This window comes from Haemaphysalis longicornis, unplaced genomic scaffold, assembly GCF_048455015.1.
Source record: "Haemaphysalis longicornis isolate Haplotype H1 unplaced genomic scaffold, Haemaphysalis longicornis Haplotype H1 scaffold_4, whole genome shotgun sequence".
Classification (NCBI taxonomy): domain Eukaryota; kingdom Metazoa; phylum Arthropoda; class Arachnida; order Ixodida; family Ixodidae; genus Haemaphysalis; species Haemaphysalis longicornis.
This window is the reverse complement of record NW_027526361.1, coordinates 94,722,285-94,742,573: the sequence shown is the minus strand read 5'-3', so window position 1 is coordinate 94,742,573 and position 20,289 is coordinate 94,722,285. Positions and strand designations below refer to the sequence as shown.

Genomic DNA, 20,289 nt, shown 5'->3' with positions numbered 1-20,289 from the left:
TTTATTTATTTATTTATTTATTTATTTATTTATTTATTTATTTATTTATTTATTTATTTATTTATTTATTTATTTATTTATTTGGCATAACGTCGCCTCGGATTGTGAGAGAAAGGGAAAGCGGCCAGAGGAGAGGGTATGCTACATCAAAGGGCAGGAGGGTTGTTTTTCGCTTCCCGTGTGAATATATGACCGTTCCATCTTACAGACGTTCCAGCAGCAGCAACGTGCCCTGAGCATTAATAGTCTTCGTTTTCCCAAACCCGTCTCGCGGCGTATAAAGCGTTATTAGTCCCGTGCCATTCAATAAGGCTGGGGAGAAACTTCTGCCACGGGAGGCGATGTAAAGGTCAATCATGGACGCAGATGTCCGTGTAGTATAGGATATGTGCGCCAACGGAGGGGAGGCTTTTCGTATAACCCTTTGGGCCTGTAATGGGCGAGGAGGATTGCGTACTGTAATGTCCCTCCTGACAGTGAGATCTGAGCCTATTCATTCTTAGCTCCCCTTTTCCATGCAGTCAGCATAAGCCCTTTGGTGTTAGACTTTTAGGCGTTAAGGAGCCAGCATTTTAAGGTAGCGTGAGCAATATGCCACCATCTTTCGTCATATTAGTTACGTATTAGTTCAAAAGAAAAGCAACGAGCATTTCTGCGCTCTTCAGCAATGTGGCCAAAAATAAATAAAAAAATCTCGTCACTACGATTTACTTCAGCGTCTACCACCTGTTGTTTCTTTCTTCTTTCTTTTTTTTCTTTATTACCTTTTTGCTACAAATGAACATGCGTGAACGCCGGATTAAAAACCGCCGCCCATACTTTGGTTGGCTGAAAGATTTGAAATAAACAACGAATGTTGAAAGCTCTTCCAATACACATAACCATTCCAGTTCAGGTTCTAGCAAACGATACACTTCAAGTAGACTTGTTACACTTTGTGATAAATACTTGCTCACAGTCATGGCATTCACATCACAGTGGCGCACGGCCATACGGGAGCGCCAAGTTGCGTCCTTTTGCACTGCCAAGAAACGTATCCCATGCGGCGTTACAGGAACATCTTTCTTTATCGTTCTCTGTAGAACATCCCAGAAAAAGGTGGCATCTTAGCACTCTATGAAAACGTGTTCAGTGCTTTCGGGTTTTTTTGCACAAAGTGCACCAGCGTCTACCACCTGAGGAGGTAAATTTACTACGGTTACTGGAGGTGAAAGTTTCATTCAGTGCGGATATTTTGCAGCAATACCATTTATTACGTTATGGAATCGCGAGGTTTTACGGTGCCCACCTGTTGCATCGCCGTCGCACAAAATGTATTCAAAATGGCGACTCGAGACGGGAAAATGTTGCCTTAAAAAAATGCTGTAGTTTCCTGGCAGGTACGCTGAAACGACGTATAGCAACCGCGACCGCGCAGAAAAACAAATTGTTGTCGAATTCTCTATCTGAAATGTCTTGTGCTACCTCACAATATCCCTCCTTCAAGTGGGTTGTATAAGGACGCCGTGACAGCGCCCGTGCAGTTTAGGTTTACGTGAATATCCAAACTATGCGGGATATAGTAGGTTTTGTTAATATTTCGCTGTTAGCCGTAATTAGCTAGGTGTAAATGGTCGGCTGGGATTTAGGAACGCGGAGTAACACGGCATAAATAAAGGACACGGAATATTAGTAACGCACAAAAAAAAAAAAAAGGAACAGCGGTATAGCACATTACAGGACGCCATCCACGCCAGTATGAGCGCTCTTTTGATGCCCGCCGCAATCTCTCGGGAAAAATACGTCCCCTGCGCAGATGCTTATACGACCTGCGCGAACCGCGGTCGAGCGAGCCTCGTCTGCGCACGGGCGCTCGCCTACCAAGCAGCGGCTGGCCGCGAGGCAGGAGCTGCAGCGCGGGAGAGGGGGGAGAACACTCGTATAGCGCGCCTGGTCAACGCGTTGGAAATTTACAAGCCAATCGGCCATTTCAGATGCCGGCCTCATCAAAGGGCCCGCGCTGGACGCCCCTTTCAGTCCCGGCAGCAGCGATGCCGGCTGCAGGCCCGCCGAAGACGGTGAGTCGTGCCGAACGCAGCCTTTATTCCTCGCCGGGGAAGGCAAAAGGGGCGGGAAAAGTAAAAAAAAAAGAGAGAGAGAGAGAGAAAGGGGCGAAATTGTGCGAGGCCCCGGCTTCGTCGTATGTGCGCTCGTGTCCGGGGCCGGTCAGCCGCGGTTTCCGCGCTGGTCGGGCGACACTGCATGTGACGACGGCGCGGCGACCCTTTACGCCGCCGCTGCGCTCCCGCTGCGAGCGCTGCCGCGCTAAGGCGACCACGGCGGCGGCTTGGGGCTTCGGCGTACGAGGTGAGCACTAATGAGGCGCGAGTCACAGTCCTGGCCTTCCCGACTTGCGCGTAGTGGAAGCTGCCGTGTCATCATTAGGCTGTGCTAGCGCCGATTCAAGTGGCACCCTCGACAGGAACGCCTATAACCGCGCATGCGCAGTTCAGTCTAGAACGAGGTACGAGCCGCAGTCCTGACCTTCCCGACTTACGCGTAGTGGAAACTGCCGTGTAATCATTGGCCTGTGCTAGCGCCGACTTAAGTGGCACCCTCGAGATGATCGTCTAACTGCGCATGCGCAGTAGTCTAGAGCGTACCAAGATGTTATCGATGATTAACTAGATGATTGATTGTGGGGGTTTAACGCGCCGACGCAACTCAGGCGATGAGGCGCGCCGTAGTGGAGGGCTCCGGATTAATTTTGACCACCTGGGGATCTTTAACGTGAGCCGAAATCTCGTACACACGGGCGTTTTTGCTTTTCGCCTCCATCAGAAAAGCGGCCGCCGTGGCCGGGATTCGAACCCGCGACCTCGTGCTTAGCAGCACAACGCCTTAGCCACTGAGCCACCGCGGCGGGTGATGTTTAACTAGAGAAGAGGTCTCTATAGCACATTTGCGGGATTTTTTTTTGTCTATACAGCGCCTTCTGCGGTTCAGTGAGGCACATCGCTGACGCAGCAGAGGTACGTATTGGGAGTCCCGGGTTGGCCCCAGGAAAAGTACGTGGTGGCGGTTTAGAGCAATAACCTTACAAATACAGTAAACCCTTTTTAACAAAATCGCTTTATTGGAATTGGCTCATGTTGCCTAGGGAGCAAATCGTTCCCACATTTAACGACGTATCGCCTATAACGGGAGGTCCCCCTGTCGGGTTTTTTCCATGGGACCTCATTCTGTAAAACCCTGTTTTTGTAAAAACTGTACTGAACTACTTAATAAAACAATGTCAATGTCAACGAAGCCTGTTTTCTGATACGAGGAGCTTGTTGTAACGAGGGCTTACTGTTTTTTTATCGGGAGCGGAAATGACACCGTATAGCTCTCAAACAAATAGCGGGGAGTAGCATCACACTGTAAAATCTTGCTCCTCACCAAAAGCGCTTTACAATGGACGCGAACACTATCGCATTTTATACTACTCTGGTGTTCCCACATTGTGAGGCTTATTCTTCCTTTAATTTTTTAATGAAATATGTTGCACAAGAACTAAACAACTCGACGTTATAGAGCTGTGTTTAACAGGAAACGTTCATCTGTTTGGTAATCATGATTTTAGTATAAGACGTCTGGCACGTCCTCCCTCGCAATCACGGACATGAACACGAGTGTCTGTATAGAGGCAAACGAAACACACGCCATAGAGCGCGGCTGAAATGTTGAAATTTATCGGCTCACTCGTTGGGCTGAATCTTGAGCTGACCCTGCATGTGATGTGGATCAGGACGAGAGAACGCGCCTGAGAGAGTTTTACTATTTGACGACGACCGGTGTTCGGATTTTGATGGCAAAAAAATAAAAAAAAAGGTACGTTGAAGGATTGGCTTAAATAGAGCAGCTGCCATTCCTGGTAGCATGCTGCATAAGTGGCTAAGCCATTAATGGCTTAGTTAATGGCATTGATTTACTGCAGCCATTAGCTCGACCCGGCCCGTGGCGGCCCTTCTGGTAATAGCGTAACCATTATTTTTCTATCGATGATACTGAAAAACGAAGCTCTCGCAATCAGACGTTAAGGAATTGACCATGTGAAACTGGCGTACGTAGGGGAGGGGGCTGGAGGGAAAGTGGAGGAGGCCACAAACTGACTTCCTACATATAACGAAAAACCGATTATTTTTCTGTGTCTAGCTATACTCACTATGCTTAATTGGGTCCGAAGATTGCTGTCACCGCGACGATGGGCCATTTTGCCGTACCACAAAGGAAAAAAAAAAGAACAAAAAGATGATCTTATAAAGTGCGCTCATAATATAACCCCCCCCCCCCCTCTTTTTTCTTACTGCCAAGTGGGCTAAACCAATTCCAAGACGGCCTTCAATTGACGCGCCACACAGAAGTTGTTACACCGGGGGTATAAAAACGTCAATTTTATTTTCGGGATGTCAAATTTTCCGGAGCTACGAAATGAGAGCTCCGAGGGTCTGGTCATTTCCTCGCACAGAGGCGGTGAATTACAGAGGCATCCCAGACGTAACACTCCCGTGCACTATTCGCGGTTGCCTGCGCGTTGTTATACGCTATGGGCCGGTACTCCTGCAACGTATTGCACAGGTTACAAGGTCGTGCGGAAGCCTGTGCTACATGGTGCGAATTCCGCGTGCGAATTCGCAGCTGCGGCACCGTTCGTGCGGCAAAACTATCTATTTTCCTATTTTAACTGCTGTGAGAAACTGCCAAATGCCAAGCGGCGTTCACAAGACAAGTTGGACTGTTCAAAACGTTTGTCAATATTCCACAGTAACGAGAATGGATCGCTTTGCCGCGCGAGAGTGGCCGCAGCTGCGAATTCGCAGGCGAAATTCGCACCGTGTAGAACGGGCTTAACTCGCCCACGACTCATTTAAAGGAGGCGCTGAATAAAGCGTTCGTTCGTGTTGTCCTCGATTCTACCACGAGCGCATTTGTGTACCTGGATGACCTAGCGAAAAGGGAAGTCGCGCATACAAGCCAGCGGGCGACGCATATTCAGGACACCACCGCTGTGCTCAGGGAGCTCTTCGGGTAGCGGTTCCAATGTTCCTGACGCATCGACGTGTCTAGTTCTACTGCTTCGCCTGCGTTCTGGTGTAATACGTATCGGCGTGCTTCAAGCTTTCTTATTAACAAACGCTTGATATGGGCGAGGTGGTACATTATGCTTGATACTTACTATCGCGCAATTAAACAGGGCTGAAGAAGAAGTATCCCGGCTTCAGCTGACTTGCCATATTCGGCTACAACTTGAGAACGACAACAGAACTTGCCCCTGCGCCTCACCACCGCAGAGAATAAGCTTTCACGCGGCGCAAATAGCACGTTACTGTAAGTGTTTTTGACGTGACACAAGTGGTTTCCGTGATTTCTCGCGTTTAATCTTGTTATAGATTACTGCAGCGACGAAAAACAAACTAGGTTCGTAAAAAATTAGCAGTGGCTTAGCTCGGCTATGCCAGGATATACGTAGCGTGAGTTAAGGTTCAGCTGGTTATTCTTAGCTTTCCTGGTTGTCTAGGATTAGCTTGATTATCATGCTTATTGCTGCTTCAATGACACACACACACACGGTATACGCATTATGTGACATGCACATGTATATCTATCAAGCGGCTCCGGCGCAGCGTCACCAATCGCCCCAGAGCTAAGCTGGTTCCACAGGCGCACGCCGGTGTTGCTGCAACGACCGAGCCATCGGTCCCACACCCGGCCACTCCTCGCATGATCATCAATTGGACCCGGCCGCCATGTGGGGAACGGAGCTCGGCGAAGACGCTGGGGCGCGTAGGGTGTGTGAGACGCCGGGCAGCGAGAAACGTTCTGTGCGCCGCGTGACGTCACTGCTCCTCGCGAATGCGCAGCACGGCTCTCCAGGAGCCACGCGAAACTACTCAAGCTCGGCCAGTGCAGCTCACGCACAAAATAGGCGACGTCATGTTAACCGCAATCTCCTTTGAAAACGTGCGCGTGCGTGAACACCCGGGTCCGTCGCTTCGTCAAGAGATACACTACATGAGCTATTATTGCCTTTCTTAACTTGTACCCGAGTATACGGAAGTGGTCTGTCTGGCTGGGGTGACCATCCGTACAGAAGCAGTGGCCCTGCTTCCCTCGGAACCAGACTACATGTGCAGCACCCTTAAAGTATCCGTACTCGCCGTGCCGTGATCTACGCCTCGTTGTGACGGAGTAACAAAAAAAAAAAAAAAAAAAAAGGCCTATTCGCAGAGAGCAAGCCTTGCCCGATCCCCCCTCTTTTTCCCCCTCCCCTTGTATTCGGCCAGCGGGCGTTTTCTCCGGACGTGGCTAAGCGGCCGTCGTCAGCGCCCTTCCAAGAGCACTAACTCGCCCCGGCCGGTGCGTGCGGGCGCAACAGCAAAACCGGGCCCGGTGAAACGATCTTCTGACTCCGCGGTCCGCTCTCGGGGCTCGCACTGCGAAAAGGGGTGTCGGCAGCGATAAGCCCTCGACCGGCCGGCGAGCTATATAAGCGCGCACGCGCTGCCTTCTTTGTCTTGGAGCGTGGGCCGCAGCGATTGGTGGAGGGGAGCGACCCGGGGAGGAAACCCGAGGCGAGCCCGGCGCGATAGATGGCTGTGGCTGCTGATAGGGCCCCGGGTCCGATGGCCAGCAAAACGGGGTCCGAATTGCAGGAAGGAAGCTGCGGCCGCCGGGGCACTTTGCTCGCCCGGGACCCGGACCCCTTGCCGCCGCCATGCCTCCATTTTTATTCGCCGTTACCTTTCCTTTCCTTTTCTTTTTTTGCTCGCCACGTATAGAGGCGCCGTGTTTCGCCGCTCGCGTGTGTGCTGCCAAACTTCGTTCTTAGTTCATGTTGCCTCGCGTTCTTTGCCTTGTTGCTTTCGGAAGGAGATAAGCATTTGTATGTTGCGCTTTGTCCGCCGTTACTTGTTTGATTCGCTGGTGTTTTGTTCCGTTTTCACTCGCCGCATGTGCTACATTTTAACGCGACCAGCATAAGCATCGCTCGAAAAAGCTTGCATTCTTAAGAAGGATTGATGAAAGCAGTTGTTTTCGCTGTTTTGAATTCCTGTACTCCGGTCACCGTTTTAGTTGGGTGGTTGTTCTATCACGCACTGGCAAGCCCTCGACGTGTTTTAAAGTCAACTTGAGCGTGAGAAAGAAGCTCTTCGATAATATTCCCTGAAACGTAAGCCTAAATATTGCAGTGAGAAATTAGGGGGGGGGGGGAATGTTGTTCACGAGCGTGGTTCAACATCTCCGGATAGCGCCCCTGCGTTCTACGCTTTCATATACATCTCGCACCATAAGCTTCAACACATAACACTGAGGTTCTGATGTATGGTTTGCACAGGACTGTTCAGGGCATATCGGTGCAAACCGTAACTCACGTGGCTGAGTTTGTTTGTTTCCATAAACGTACACACGTTATGCTGGAAAATAGGGTAGAAAATATCACTCAGCAACTTGACCAAGCCCTAAATCCTTCTAGTGGCGTGGGCAACCTTGCCGTGCGCGCCAAAGGCAAATAAAACCGCCCGAAATGGAGTTTTAGTCGTAATGAATTCTGGGGTATACGCAGCAAAGCTGCAAATCTTAAACGTGTGCGCTCAGACTTCCATCTCTCCTCCCATCTTTAAGCCTTGATGTGACGCGTGGCAAAATCACGGAGCAAAGAAAACATCAAAAAAAGAATATTGTGCCAAATGCGTATAGCGTACGGTACACTGAACTCGTGCTGCAAAAACTGCGCGGAGAATTATTTTCCCCATAGAAAAAGATGAGCGCGTGGCACGTCGCGAAAGAAGTTTTGCAGATTGCGCATGCGCGAGACTTTTGCCCCAGAAGAAATGGAAAGTTTCCGCCTGATCCCCCCCCCCCCCCCCCCCCCGCCGCCGAAGAGCCGAGGCGCGGAAAATCCACTGAGTAAATCCCCCTCATTGCCATGCCGTGGTTAACCCTACTACCTCCACCATCGCGGTCGCGTACTCGTGGCGTTTAAAAACGCGTTCTCCCCTCCTTCATCGCGACCGCCAAGAGTTTCGGCAAGCGCTTGAGGCTTAACGAGGCAGTAATAAGCCTCTAATACTCGCGCTCCAGAGTCGACTTGACTGCCGTGTCTGCGTTAAAAGGGCAGGCCTCTCCGATAACAATAACACCACTCCTTCATACGAGCCCCCTTTTATTAAATGAAGGGAACAGAACCTCGGTAATCCAACGCGTTATGCGGTGTTCCTGCGCGCTATAACCGCTATCGCGTCTCCCCTATCCTTCACCGCCTTTCCCCATGCCGCTGCTGCTCCCCCGCCTCTGCCATGCAACCATCGCTTTATCTTTTGTTTAGGCAATCACCGCATTCGTTTTTGCGGGGCGGGGGGGGGGGGGGGGGGGGGGCGCAGCACGTGCCGTCTTGATCGCGGCATGCCGCGCCGCGCACCGATGATCTTTTCCCGCGTCCGCCACCCCGTCGCGTGCACCGCTGTTGGCGAAAGCTCGCGCCCTTATGCAAATACCCGAGCGCGGGAGCCAAGGGAATCGCGCCCGGACGACGAGGCAGTCTTTCGGCTGCACGGCGAGGCAGCTCGCACCCCAAAACGCGGCTCGTTTATATTGAAAACTGCCGGGGTGGGCCTGAATAATAAAGCGGGGTAGAAAGGCGACTGAGGTGCTGATAGCGGCCCGTGAACAATGCTCCCTTTCTGTCTCCTCGTTTCTTTTCTTTTCCTTCTCACCGCATCCACTAACTTTCTCTTCGTAGGGACGCGGGGAAGAGGCCTTCCCTAGCTTACTGCTGCGCCTTATAATGGAAAGAGAGCCGAGGCACCGCGTGTACTTCATTAAACGCTCTGGTCCGATCCCGACGAACCCGCGATGATTTCGGAGGCTGCCGCAGCGCCCCGACGGGGCGGCGCTCTCCGCGAGTTCGATTGCGCGATAGCATCGCTCTCCTCCGCTCCACCCATCTCCTTCATCTTCCCCTCTCCGCCTCCCGCTCCTCCCTTTTGTCTTCCTTCAAGCCTTCGAGCCACCCCGATACGAAGGACTGTGCTATCCGTTGTACACTAACCGAGCAGCCAAACTCGTTCTTCTGATTGGTGGAAATCGATGCTGACGCCACTAGTAGTACGCCACGATCCAGCCGGGCCCGGGTGAGGGAAATGAACATGGCGAGGAGGAAGATGCGAAGCCCGGCTTTTCTAGGTGGCGTCGTTAGGGAGAATCCTCCACCTTTCTTTCCTCGGCAGAGTCCCGTGCTCCTTGCTGTATACGCGGGACATATACACCCCCGTCTTATCCCTTTTATTCTGTTTCCTTCCTATTTGCTGCCTTGATTTGCCTTTTGTGTGTTCTGCGTGTAGTCCCCGGCTATTTATTGGGCTCCGGCGACCCCTTCTTTGTATGCGGCGCCCTTGGTTGTGCAACCAGGCGAGACGGAGACGGTGCTTGGTTCCAACGGAGTCGCCTCTCGCTTCCCAACGGCGCTACGGGTTACGGCGAGTAACCCGGGCGAGGATCGTGTGCGCAGGCAGTTTAGTTGCTCAATCGTCGAGACGGCGTAGACTGCTACGAGGCTAAGCAAAAAAAAAAAAAAATAATAATAATGCTATTGGACGGGCACGCCCGATTTGTGACCTTGGGTTGGACCTGTTCGCTGTGATTGCGTGTCGAAGAGAGATGTAAATTAAGGAAATGAAAGTTAATTGTACCGGTGTGGTTGTTTGTTTGGTGGACCCGCGAGTCTGTATGCTAATTTAAGGAAAAAGAAAAAGAAACGATAAAAAAAACGTAGTTGCATTGAGACATGGACAGTGGCCAGCGGAAAGCGAACGCCAAAATAGTGCACAATTCCGTCTAACGGTGACGCTGGTTGAACGCAAAGCTTTCTCGTGGCGGATTCTTCGGCTGTCGTCTAAGTTTTCCGAACCACTTCGACTATGTCGATATGAAGCAATCGGATAGACGCCGGCCTCATAACGCAATGGTCCAAGGTTTGATGCCTGCCGCGGGAAGCGTTTACTTTTTAAATTCACTTCGGCGTTTTCGCGTTACAGACATCGCTTTAAAAACCGTGTCAGCTAATGTGATATATAAGTACTTTTTTATTTTTATTTTATGCTTTATGTCGAAGCTCTTGACGCTCTCATAGTGGATTTGTGAACCACCTCGTGATGTATATATGTGCAATATGCAAATATACAGTGGATGTCACGTGCTACCTGGCTACTCGTGCCACACGTGTCGTACACGCATTTGCGGTGATGTGTACGGTGATATCATGAGACTGAACTATCACTTGCATTCTCGACATCCACGAGCCCGCATCGTTTACACCGGTTAGCTGTGCTGGCGGTCGATCCCGAACGCTGCGACTGAAGCCGTGTCATCGCCGACCGTTTAGGAGCCGCTATACGCCCGTCGTGGCAGTTCGTGGGAAACGGTCAACATCAAGTGACCAACCGGGCATAATATACTGTCATGAGTACATTGATGGCAAGGTCTGTAGTTTGGCGCGACATTTGAAGCCGAAGCCGAAACAGCGGTTATAATATGGAAGACTAGCAGAAGTCTGCCCTGTCAGCAAGGACATGTTAAGAATTAAGAAGCCTGTCGTGTTGCTTGAAAAATGCGACCCTTGACAGACAAATGCGGAGAGGAACGCCAGCCTCGCCATGGGCTACCGGGCGAACCATACTTATTCGCTCACACGGAAAGCGTTATGACTCTTCGGCTCGCAATGAATGTTTGATGATACTTTTCCAGGTAATCAACTCGTACTTGCGCTATATCGGAAACCGGGAAAGGGTCTTTGTTTTCGGTCGGGGAAATGATATCGCAGAGACGTCATTTTTTCCGTCTATATTCAGATATATTCTGGTCGACTCCGTACTTTTTCGTCGCTAAATATTCCTTAAAGAGGCATTCAGAATTTAAAAAAAAATGTGCGAAGAATCCGTGGTGCAGTTACAACTTAACCGTGCTTTGTAGGAGCCACGCGTTGTGTCGAACATCTTTTGAAAGTATTGGGGAGAATCGGTGAAATATTGCATGTAGTTGCGGGAAATATTCTGGAAGTAGCAGTAAATTTAAGAAATTAGGAGAACTAACCCTGACTAAAATCACAACAGGAATACCGCAAAAACATAGCAGGAATTCCTGTCGTGCGACAAAAAACTTTGTTGTGAGAACAGAAGTCCTGTTGTTACGACAAAGTTATCTGTTGGTACGACACACATTTCTGTCGTAACGACAAGGTCAATTTTCTCAACGACAAACATTCCTGTAGTCACAACAGAACTGCCATTTGCGCTACTCTTCACAATGGGCAATACCATTCAAACCATGTGCAACTATTGATGGGGAACATCAGGATCACGACAAGACAGGAATTCGGCACGACTGAACATCAAAATCGGGACAGAAATACGACAGAACACCAGAATCACGACACGACAAGAATACAAAATGACAGCATTACACGCGAAAATACGTCAATCTACAGAATTTTTTTGGTCGTCTTTTTCGACTGGGAAGGAATAAAATTTTTGAATGGCGGCCAGCTAGCTTTCATACTTCAAGTACAAATATTTCATCATGAGTATTCGATCACACAAATTTGATGAGTATTTGATGACAAATTCGATGAGTATTTGATGAGTATTTGATGACAAATTTAATGTGTATTTGATCACACATACGTATATGTAGGCGTTATTTCGTAATCTTCTACAGGGCTTAAGGTTACAACGGACGATTCAATCTTTCAGTAGGCTTTTGTATTCTCCTGGTAGCTAGAGAATTGAACTCCATCTCACCGAGCGACCCGCGCAGGCAGCGCTTAAATACAGAAGGCGTGACAATGCGTTTTCACTTCAAATATTGAATGGCTACATATCCTAAGAGTGACATAAAAATTAAACACGAAATAAAATACCCTTTCCCAGGAGAAAGGCGGCTTAAACGCGAGGCTTCCTCCCATGCAAACTGAGTCAAATCAAAGTCCAACATCCACGCTCCCAGAGTCCAAAATCCAGACTGCCAAAGTCCAAGGCCAAAGTCCATTTCAGCTTACCCAAATGAAATATCGAGCGACTCGAATGCGATGATGGTGCAATCGGATAGACGTGGACTTCATAACGCGAGAAACGCAGGTTTGAGTCCGATCACGGGCAGCGTTTCTTCTTCTTGTTTTGTCATTATCATCATCAGCAGCAATATCATGTACCCTCCAATTGTGTAAAGACGGCTTTCCTGCGGTGAATTTTGGTTACGACACCGCCATCAGCGAGACCAAGAAAGCTCGCCTAAGAAAAAAATCTCACATCTCTTCTCTCAAGAGGTTGAAATACATCTACCATTATCGCCTTGAAGAGTGAATTTTCGACAAAGGAGGGTCTCTAATCTCTCTATGAATGCACAATAAAAGAGAAGCAGAATGAACATTACCCCTGAGAATTTAGACTAATACCCTTGTCAAACGTGTCTGTTTAAGTGCACTTCCAGAGATCGCACTCGGCTAAAATGTCATTCAGGCGCAGCTAAGCGGCAAAACCGAATGACATTTACCACAGAACGCACTTTAAGCTGAGTGGGGTCCCGAAACACACTTTACCAGGGCCGGCTCGCTGAGTGAGTTGTCTCGGCCGCAGGGGTCAAAAATGGGGAAAAAACAAGATGAAACAGCGAGCGTTTAGATGATACTAAGTAATGTTATAAGTTAATTATAGGTGTGTTGTTCAATTATTTTGCAAAAAGAGAATCGGCGACGAAAAACAAGAAAATAACGTCGTTCTCAACGACGTGTCAGTGCCGCCTGGTGGCGTTTTGCTCCATGGCGGCCGTTCTCTGCGGCGTTTTCGTAGGTGGCTTCTTGTGGCCCTGTGGTTACAGTGTTCCCGTTTCAGCCTTCTCTGTTATATTCCACGCTTTTAGATAATTTTCCCCAAATTATAATGCTGCTGCGATTCGTAACAGTGAAGCTATCAGCGCCGATGTTCAGTTGCCGTCTCGACTCCGCTTTTTTTGTGGACTTGTGTGATGCGCCGATTGCAATTTTGAATAATGCAAACACAGCACAATGTTTACATTATTGCTCACGTGATACATATGTTTCAAGTCATTTTGCGTAATAATTACACCTTCTATCGTCACTGACGTCATGGCCAAGGGCACTTCGTTTCGTCGTTTAGCAGCGCGCAGCCAAAGTGTCATTCGAGGAGCCCAAATGCACTTGGCGTAACTGCACTTAAAAAGGAACGTTTGACAGTTGACAGGGGTATAATTATTAACTCTCTTCACCAGCTTGTGATCACAATAAACTTCATCGCGTAGGGCTGGGCGTCGAAATCCCTGTGCAGAGTCGACTCGAAACACCTGCGATCCCAAGATTTTGTGCTCAAATTGTTAACATCACCCTTCGTTTTGTGGGCGAAGCAAAGTATGCACTATGCACTGGACCGGTATGTGGATAAAGGAGATGACCGATAACCGCTTTCAGTGGTGTAGCCAAAATATTTTTTGGAGGGTGCCAGACTGCACCGGCAAAAAGAAAACCGAAAAGGAAAGATTGCCTGCACGCAAATATATTTCATTTCAATTTCCTATGTAATTTCTTTTCTTATGAGTATTATTGTACCGATGCGAAGTGTGAACAGCGTGGACAAAAAAATCCGAAATGTGGAGGGGACAGAGGGGGAGTGCACCTCTCAGAAAATTTGGGAGGGGGGGAGGGGGATTCTGACACCGACACAACTTCCCCTCCCTTAACCCCCCCCCCCCCCCACTCCCCCTGGCTATGTCTCTTCTCGCCTTGCCTATGCCACACATTTTAATGCTCTGACTATTTGAGTTATTACGATAATTAATGAGGTCTGCTTGTTTCTCACTGAGCATGTTAAGCGCGTAGGCACAGTTATATATTTTTTAAATGGCCGATTATCGCTAATTCTGGCATTTTCTTGGGTCCTCTGCAAGCCGGGGGCTCTGGGTGCAATACCCGTACCCCGTACGTCGATTCGGTAAAGTATGAACCCGGCCTTTCTTTCTTAGTGTAACTGGTGTTCCAGTCATCATTAAAGTTCTCAAACCTCGATTTACGATTTCGCTCCTCGTTAAACTTGTATGTGAAGAATTTCCATCTGCGTGTTGTGTGTCAATGGTAAACCACGCTAGCGAGTTCTACACTCAATGCGGGTTTTGCTGAATCAGCGTTATTTCGTCTCAACTGTCGACGAATAAAACACTTAAGTACCAAAAAGTATGCCCTCGTGCGTACACCTGTCACAGCTTTCGTGACTTAACCCTAACAGAATGGCAGAAAAGGTCACTAGCGATGTTCTAAGGGCAGCTAACTTATGTCGTTTTTAGTTATTGTACTTACGCACTTTTGAGATCACTCCCCATCGGCACGTGAAAAAAGAGAGCATTGTAAGAACACGCAAAGCGCTTAACCGACCACAGATTTTTGTCGGTACAGATCACACGGTGACACCGCCCGCTTTCACATGAGCGAATGTTACGCTTATGGCTCGAGGGATCGCGCAAGAAAGAAGATCGAACGTTACAGATGAAGCGTCATCATCATTATTAGATCCCTCTGTCACTCACCGTCATTCAAACGTTTTCACTTCTACGTGCCAGCCCTCACAATCCGATGGCAAACACATGCCATCTGCGCCCGTAGCGTGTTCTCGGCAACAAAAGCCGATATAAATATATATACATTCTCGGTCGGCAGCGAGCGCGTTGCCAAAGACTGAGCTTGCGGCGACAGGCAACTGGTTCTCTCCCAGCCTCTCCGATCCGCATCAGTTTATTCGACGCCGGCGCCCTTGCTCCGTTTTCCCCCTCGGCTGGCGATGCTGCGGAGCAACGCCGCTAAGATAAAATGCCCCAAATGGACAGAGACCGCGTTAATTGCGCAGAGTACATGTCGAAACACACCTTGTTTTCACCGTGTCCTGCTGACGCTGTCTTAAACATAGCCATTGTGTCAGTCGGGTGATTACAAATTGAGCGTATCCGCTACTCAAAGCTTTCGTGTTATCTAGTGGTTGTTGCCTGGAGGGACGCTCGCGCGCGGAGGCGGAACTCGGATCACAGCTTCCGGCCCTCGAAAGCCAGGGCAACCGGAACGGCGGTTCGCCATTGGTCGTCGTCATGGCAACGCCATGGTCGCCTCCTCCGGTCTTGCCGAGCGATCCACCGCGAACCCGCGGCGTTGTAATCCTGCAGCGGCGCGGATCGCCTGGCCCCCTTTCGCCCTTTCAGGCCGCCGTATTGATTGGCCGATCTCCGTTTGTTCGTCTCACTTTGAGACGTCATCATCATAACACCCGAGAACAGAAGTTCGCCGTGGTAGCCGCCGCCCGCTTACAACGATCATACGCGAAGAGCGGGAAGGAAGGTGGGGAGGTGGGGGAAAAAGGGCAAGGGAACGCTTGTTCCAGAAAAGGAAATGTCACGCGGTGGGAGCTGTCCTCTCCTTCGTCCTTTTTAACATTTCTTATTTATTTCAAGGGCTGCTGACTGTCGTCATAAGGGGGAGGCGAGTTAGAAGGCGAAAGTGGGAGAACGAGGGAGGGTTTACACGGTCCAGAGCTGCACTACGCCGGTTCTCTTCAAACCTTTCGCCTTTCTCTCTCCCTCTCTCTATCTCCCATTTCTATGGGGCGACAAAACATCTTTTTCAACAGATGACAATCCGCGATCGGTTCTGAGAGCAAGACAGCGGAGTCGTCAAGGCTAGTCGGTGCTAAGGGATCCGTTTTGTGTTCGTTCGCTCGGAACAATATTCCTCCTTCAGCGCGCATTTTTCTTCTTTCTTTCTCTCTCCCTCTTTCCCCCTATTTTTCCCTTTCGGGATTCGCCTCCGTGCTTGCCTCCCCGATCGGTTCGCTCCCGCCAGGCGAGCTCTTTACCTCCGATCCGGACGACCACACTGGCGGCCGCAGGAGACGCGTCGCCGCTGCAGCTTCACCGCCAGGAAGGAAGGTCTTGCGGCGAAGCCCACCCCGCCAGGGTTAACGCGCCACTTCCTCCGGCGGCGTTGTTCACGACACCGCCGTCGTCGTCCGCCGTGATACCGTCGCGGGCAGCAGCTGACCGGCTCGCGCGATGCTCTACGCTGCCGCCGCGCCCGGTAAGGCGCTCTTTCCTGCAGCGCTGCTGTTCTTTGCCTGCCGTCGTGTTCCGTTTCTCGTATTCGAGGTCGTTTGTATTGGCTGGCATCCGGTGCGAGGAATTTGCTTGAGGCCAAGCTAGCCGATGTGGAACTGCTGTTGCCCTGTCTGCGTGATTAACGAGAAACTTCGTTTTATCGTTGTTTTTTTTTTTTGGCCACTCGCTCAGAGATACCGCTTTCAACCAGTTTGTTGGTATTGTGGTGTATTTTTCTTTATAATAATCGGCGAAAATGCTGGCTTGTTTTACATACGAACACGCTAAAAAAATGGCTTGCCAAAAAAAGGATAAGACGCCTCGCAGCAATTATACAGGCAATACAACCAGCGTCCGATCGCTCTTGGAAATGAAGTGTACCCAGCAATTATTCCTTTGAAGTATAAAAAAACAGACCAAATGGTAGAGTGCTCGATTTGAACTTTTTATCTAACTAAACAGCAAGAAAATTATCCTTATAAACACTTCAGCCTTGACGAGCAAGTTGTTAAGCTTGTGGATTTTCTCAATATTGAAAATCAAAAGGTGGAACTTGTAATTTAGAATTGCAAGGGTATTTAAAATCTGTATTTATAGGAGATGGGATACTGAGGGAGGGACCTGTGGGCATGCGATTTAATTGCAACTTATTTTCCTTGCTCATTTTGTGAACAGTCAGCTACGTGCAACCCAGTTTTTCTCTTTACCTTTTTTTGACGGAAGTTACAAAATTATTGGTAGCCTAGACACCTCTGCGGAACCAGTTTTGAATTCGCTTAGTCTTATCTTGCCAACTTGTTAAATATTTACTGTCCTGGGGTTTTCCTTTAAATTGTGTCTGTAAACCCTATCTGTATTCATGTATGGCTTGCGGCAGCGGGCTCATAAAGTAAGGTAATGATATTAGCTCGAGCACTCGTTCTGTACTGAAGAGGAGTAACGTTTCTCTGGGTTACTTGTCATCGTCATTGCGTTAAAAATATGGTTATCACTGGCGTTCCATTTAGGGTGTTGCCTGTTAAGGTTACTTGTATTTTTCGCCGCTTAATTTCTGCGAAAGGATAACCACGCGTGCCAGCGTTTTCGCGGACTGATAATTTTACTTCGTTGATTGTATAACTCCCGAGCATTGCCGACAGTTAAACAGGTTTAAGCTTGCCTCATTCCCAATTGACTCGCTCAACGCTCACGAAGCTGTCGTGACGTCATCGTGTCTGCTCAGACCAGACGCCGTACTCGGAGGCCCTCCGCAAGTCCGGTTGGTCTGCGAGCGCCCCAGGCAATGGAGGCTACGAGCACCAGACCTCGGTATCGTCCTGTGAGTTGGCTGCACGCTATACACGCACGCAGCGTGTCGCGTTCCTTCCTTGAGAACAATATTGCGCCGACGTGGCATGTACGCCGAAGTGATACTTGAGCCACACGAGTTTGCGTTTGCCTGTTGTAATGAGACTCCGTGTTCAAAGCGAAATAATGTGGTGGCAGGCCGTGATATTTTGAATATTTAGGCGGGAATTTCGGATTCATTCGGGGAAAGTCATTCCGTGAGGAGCGGAACGACATGTAAAATTACTTAGCTTTCGCCTGCTTCAGCCCAGCGCGACATTGATGGCTCGACCGAAATGTATTCTACGAGAGATAAGCCTTGCACTCATACAAAAAAAGTAATAGAGAAGAAAAACGAATACATTTGTCTATTACGAAAGTTGGGAGAAATGCCTCATTTGTAAGCATTTTGGTGCCCTTGAAGGCGCACGTCTCACGAGTGTATTGACGAATAACGCTATTAAATTTGTTCATTTTTTGGTAATGTACTCTGTGACACCCGTGAGCGCAATTGTGACACTGGCTGTTGATATATGGCTGTGGCTCGGGGTTTTCTTCAAATGATTATTTACACTTTGGCCTGGTTCCGCTGATGTAAAACCGCGATTGGTCTGTCCAGGATTTGTACAGAACTAACGATTTCACATGAACTAACAGCGGACCCAATCACAAAAACTGCGCGTAACAGAAAGGCGGGCAGTTAAGTTAAATTGCTAAAATTGAAGTACCTGGAAGCGAGACAGCTCCGGAGACAGTGTTCGTGGTTAAGTTCTTTTCCACTCAAAAGACCCACCCACACATGCGCGCACCAATGCGGCAGTTGATTTTCCTAAGTCACCGCGCGCTGTGTTAGCTTTTGTTGTTGTTGTTGACAGTGCAATAGCAGTTTTGAAGGCAAAATGTTACGCATGCTACCAACCCGAAATTTAACTGCTACCCCTAGCAACGACATTCATAACAAGGGAAGAGTTCGTAAGAAGTCATTTGAATGCTGTTACGCGTCTCTTCGATTCGGTAAAGCTGAGGCCATCAGCATCAAGAAATTCAGCATGTGGCGAGGAAATTACGTTGCATGAACTCGTATTCTCAGAAGCAAGTGCCGTAGATGTGAATTGCTTCGTCAAGAAGGGTGGTCAGCAATTATTTCGGAGCTATGGCAACGTCTAAATTTATTGCTGTGTATTTTGTGGCCCGTCTTGTGTTCTTATACTAATGTTATATGTAATGTGACGGAAGGTTGGAAAGCGCCCAACAGCTCAAGCTGCGAAGGTTCGCCGCCTCTATTTTTTTCTTTTTCGTTGTCTTTTCTTTTCTTTAGAGGAATGGGTGGGGAGGGAGGGGGGGGGGGGGGAGTACTTTAATGCAAACAAAACTTGCCGACACAAAAATGCAGTTTGCCGGTACGTTGACCAAAAAGTAACTTTTTTTTTTCTTTTGTCGTATCACTGGCTTTTTTCAATTTTCTGACGAACTGCAAGAATAACGTCGACTGCTTGCTATACCTATACACCTTCTGCAAATATGTTACTGTTATTGTTATTTGTTTATAGGTGACAACTTTGTGCAATACAAGTCATTTAATGCTCTAAATACGATAAACAGAAAAGTGAGAAGGTCCGTCAGTGCGGCATTGTAGTCAGAGAGAGAGAGAGAAAGATCCTTAATGAAGTCTGGCGGTGTTAGCCGAGCTAAAATGCCTAACTTGGTACGCCAGTTGAAGACGTGATGAAGATGATGGCGATGATGTTCAGGAACTTGTAGCGCACAGAAACGGCGAGTTATCCCAGCGACTGGTCTAGGCTTGTGTGTTGCAGGTACTTTATCAGAGCTTTTGTAGCCCGTAAAGCACGCTTGGGACAAGCCCATTGTCTTAAAACATCCTTTATCTGGATGTCCACGGAAAGCGGCAGTGTCATTTCCTCCTGCTGTCCAAGCTATACACTCTAATCCTGGTAACCCATAATGTAACTTCTAAAGGGATGTAACCTATAAAATAAAGGTTACAATGGATCCATTTTGATGTTTTCTTTATCCCAGTCCATTATAAGGGTTACAAGCGTGAAGTTAAAAGCGGTTTATAGGTTACATTAATGATTTATAGGTTACATCAACAAAATCTGACATGTAACCTTTACGTTGTAACCTATAAAACGCCCTGTAACCTATAAGAGATGCTCGTCGCGCCTTCTCTCCAGGCGGCCGTTGATTTCTCTGTTGCATGACGGGATATAGAGAAATGGCGGCGCCCGCAGGCCCGGTGGCCGCTTTTTGGCGCCACTCGAGCCTTTTTACCGCTGTGATACCGCTACGATGAAGCGAGGATTGCTGTTACAAGACTTATTTTTCCGCGTGAGTCGCGGAGGCTGCGGCGAGCCCATTTGTGACTGGCAGCGCTCCACGGCCCGTTCTCCTACGACCAGCGTCAAGTTCGCATGTTGGACCGATGCCCCGGCGCCAGTGAAATCGAACTCGGTGAGTATATTTCCGTAACGGTTTCCGTGTTTTTAATGGATGTATCTTTTCGCTGGGGGCTTTTCAATTTGAAATTGCAGCATTCGAGAGGGATTTTCGTTACCCGACTGGTTGCTTCGCTGTACGTTTTCTGTTGTCCGCGACGGCAATTGAATGAAATCACGGGCTTGCGTTCGTTGCGTCAGACTAGAGCGGACGATCGTGAAAGCCCGTACATCATAACAGATAACGGCGCTCGTGACCTGCTTTCTGCTCTGGGCGCCTTCGTCATGTGTTGAGCGTTTTGTTTACGCTGTTGGCTGCATTGGGCGCACTTGACGAGTTATTGGCCCA

General features: G+C 48.8%; 1 protein-coding gene across 5 annotated transcripts in view; it reads left to right on the top strand.

The window, feature by feature from the left end:
• LOC144179100 (Friend leukemia integration 1 transcription factor-like) overlaps positions 1-20,289 on the top strand; it is a 107,330-nt gene that overhangs the window by 68,652 nt on the left and 18,389 nt on the right. For 3 of the 5 annotated variants that reach the window (XM_077707320.1, XM_077707319.1, XM_077707321.1), the window contains exons 4-5: positions 1,974-2,057; positions 17,381-17,476. The exons of 1 other annotated variant lie outside the window; for it this stretch is intronic. In XM_077707320.1, the coding sequence (XP_077563446.1) occupies positions 1,974-2,057; positions 17,381-17,476 (180 nt within the window). The remainder of the gene's footprint in view (positions 1-1,973; positions 2,058-17,380; positions 17,477-20,289) is intronic. One more of the 5 variants, XM_077707322.1, reaches the window with a different exon arrangement.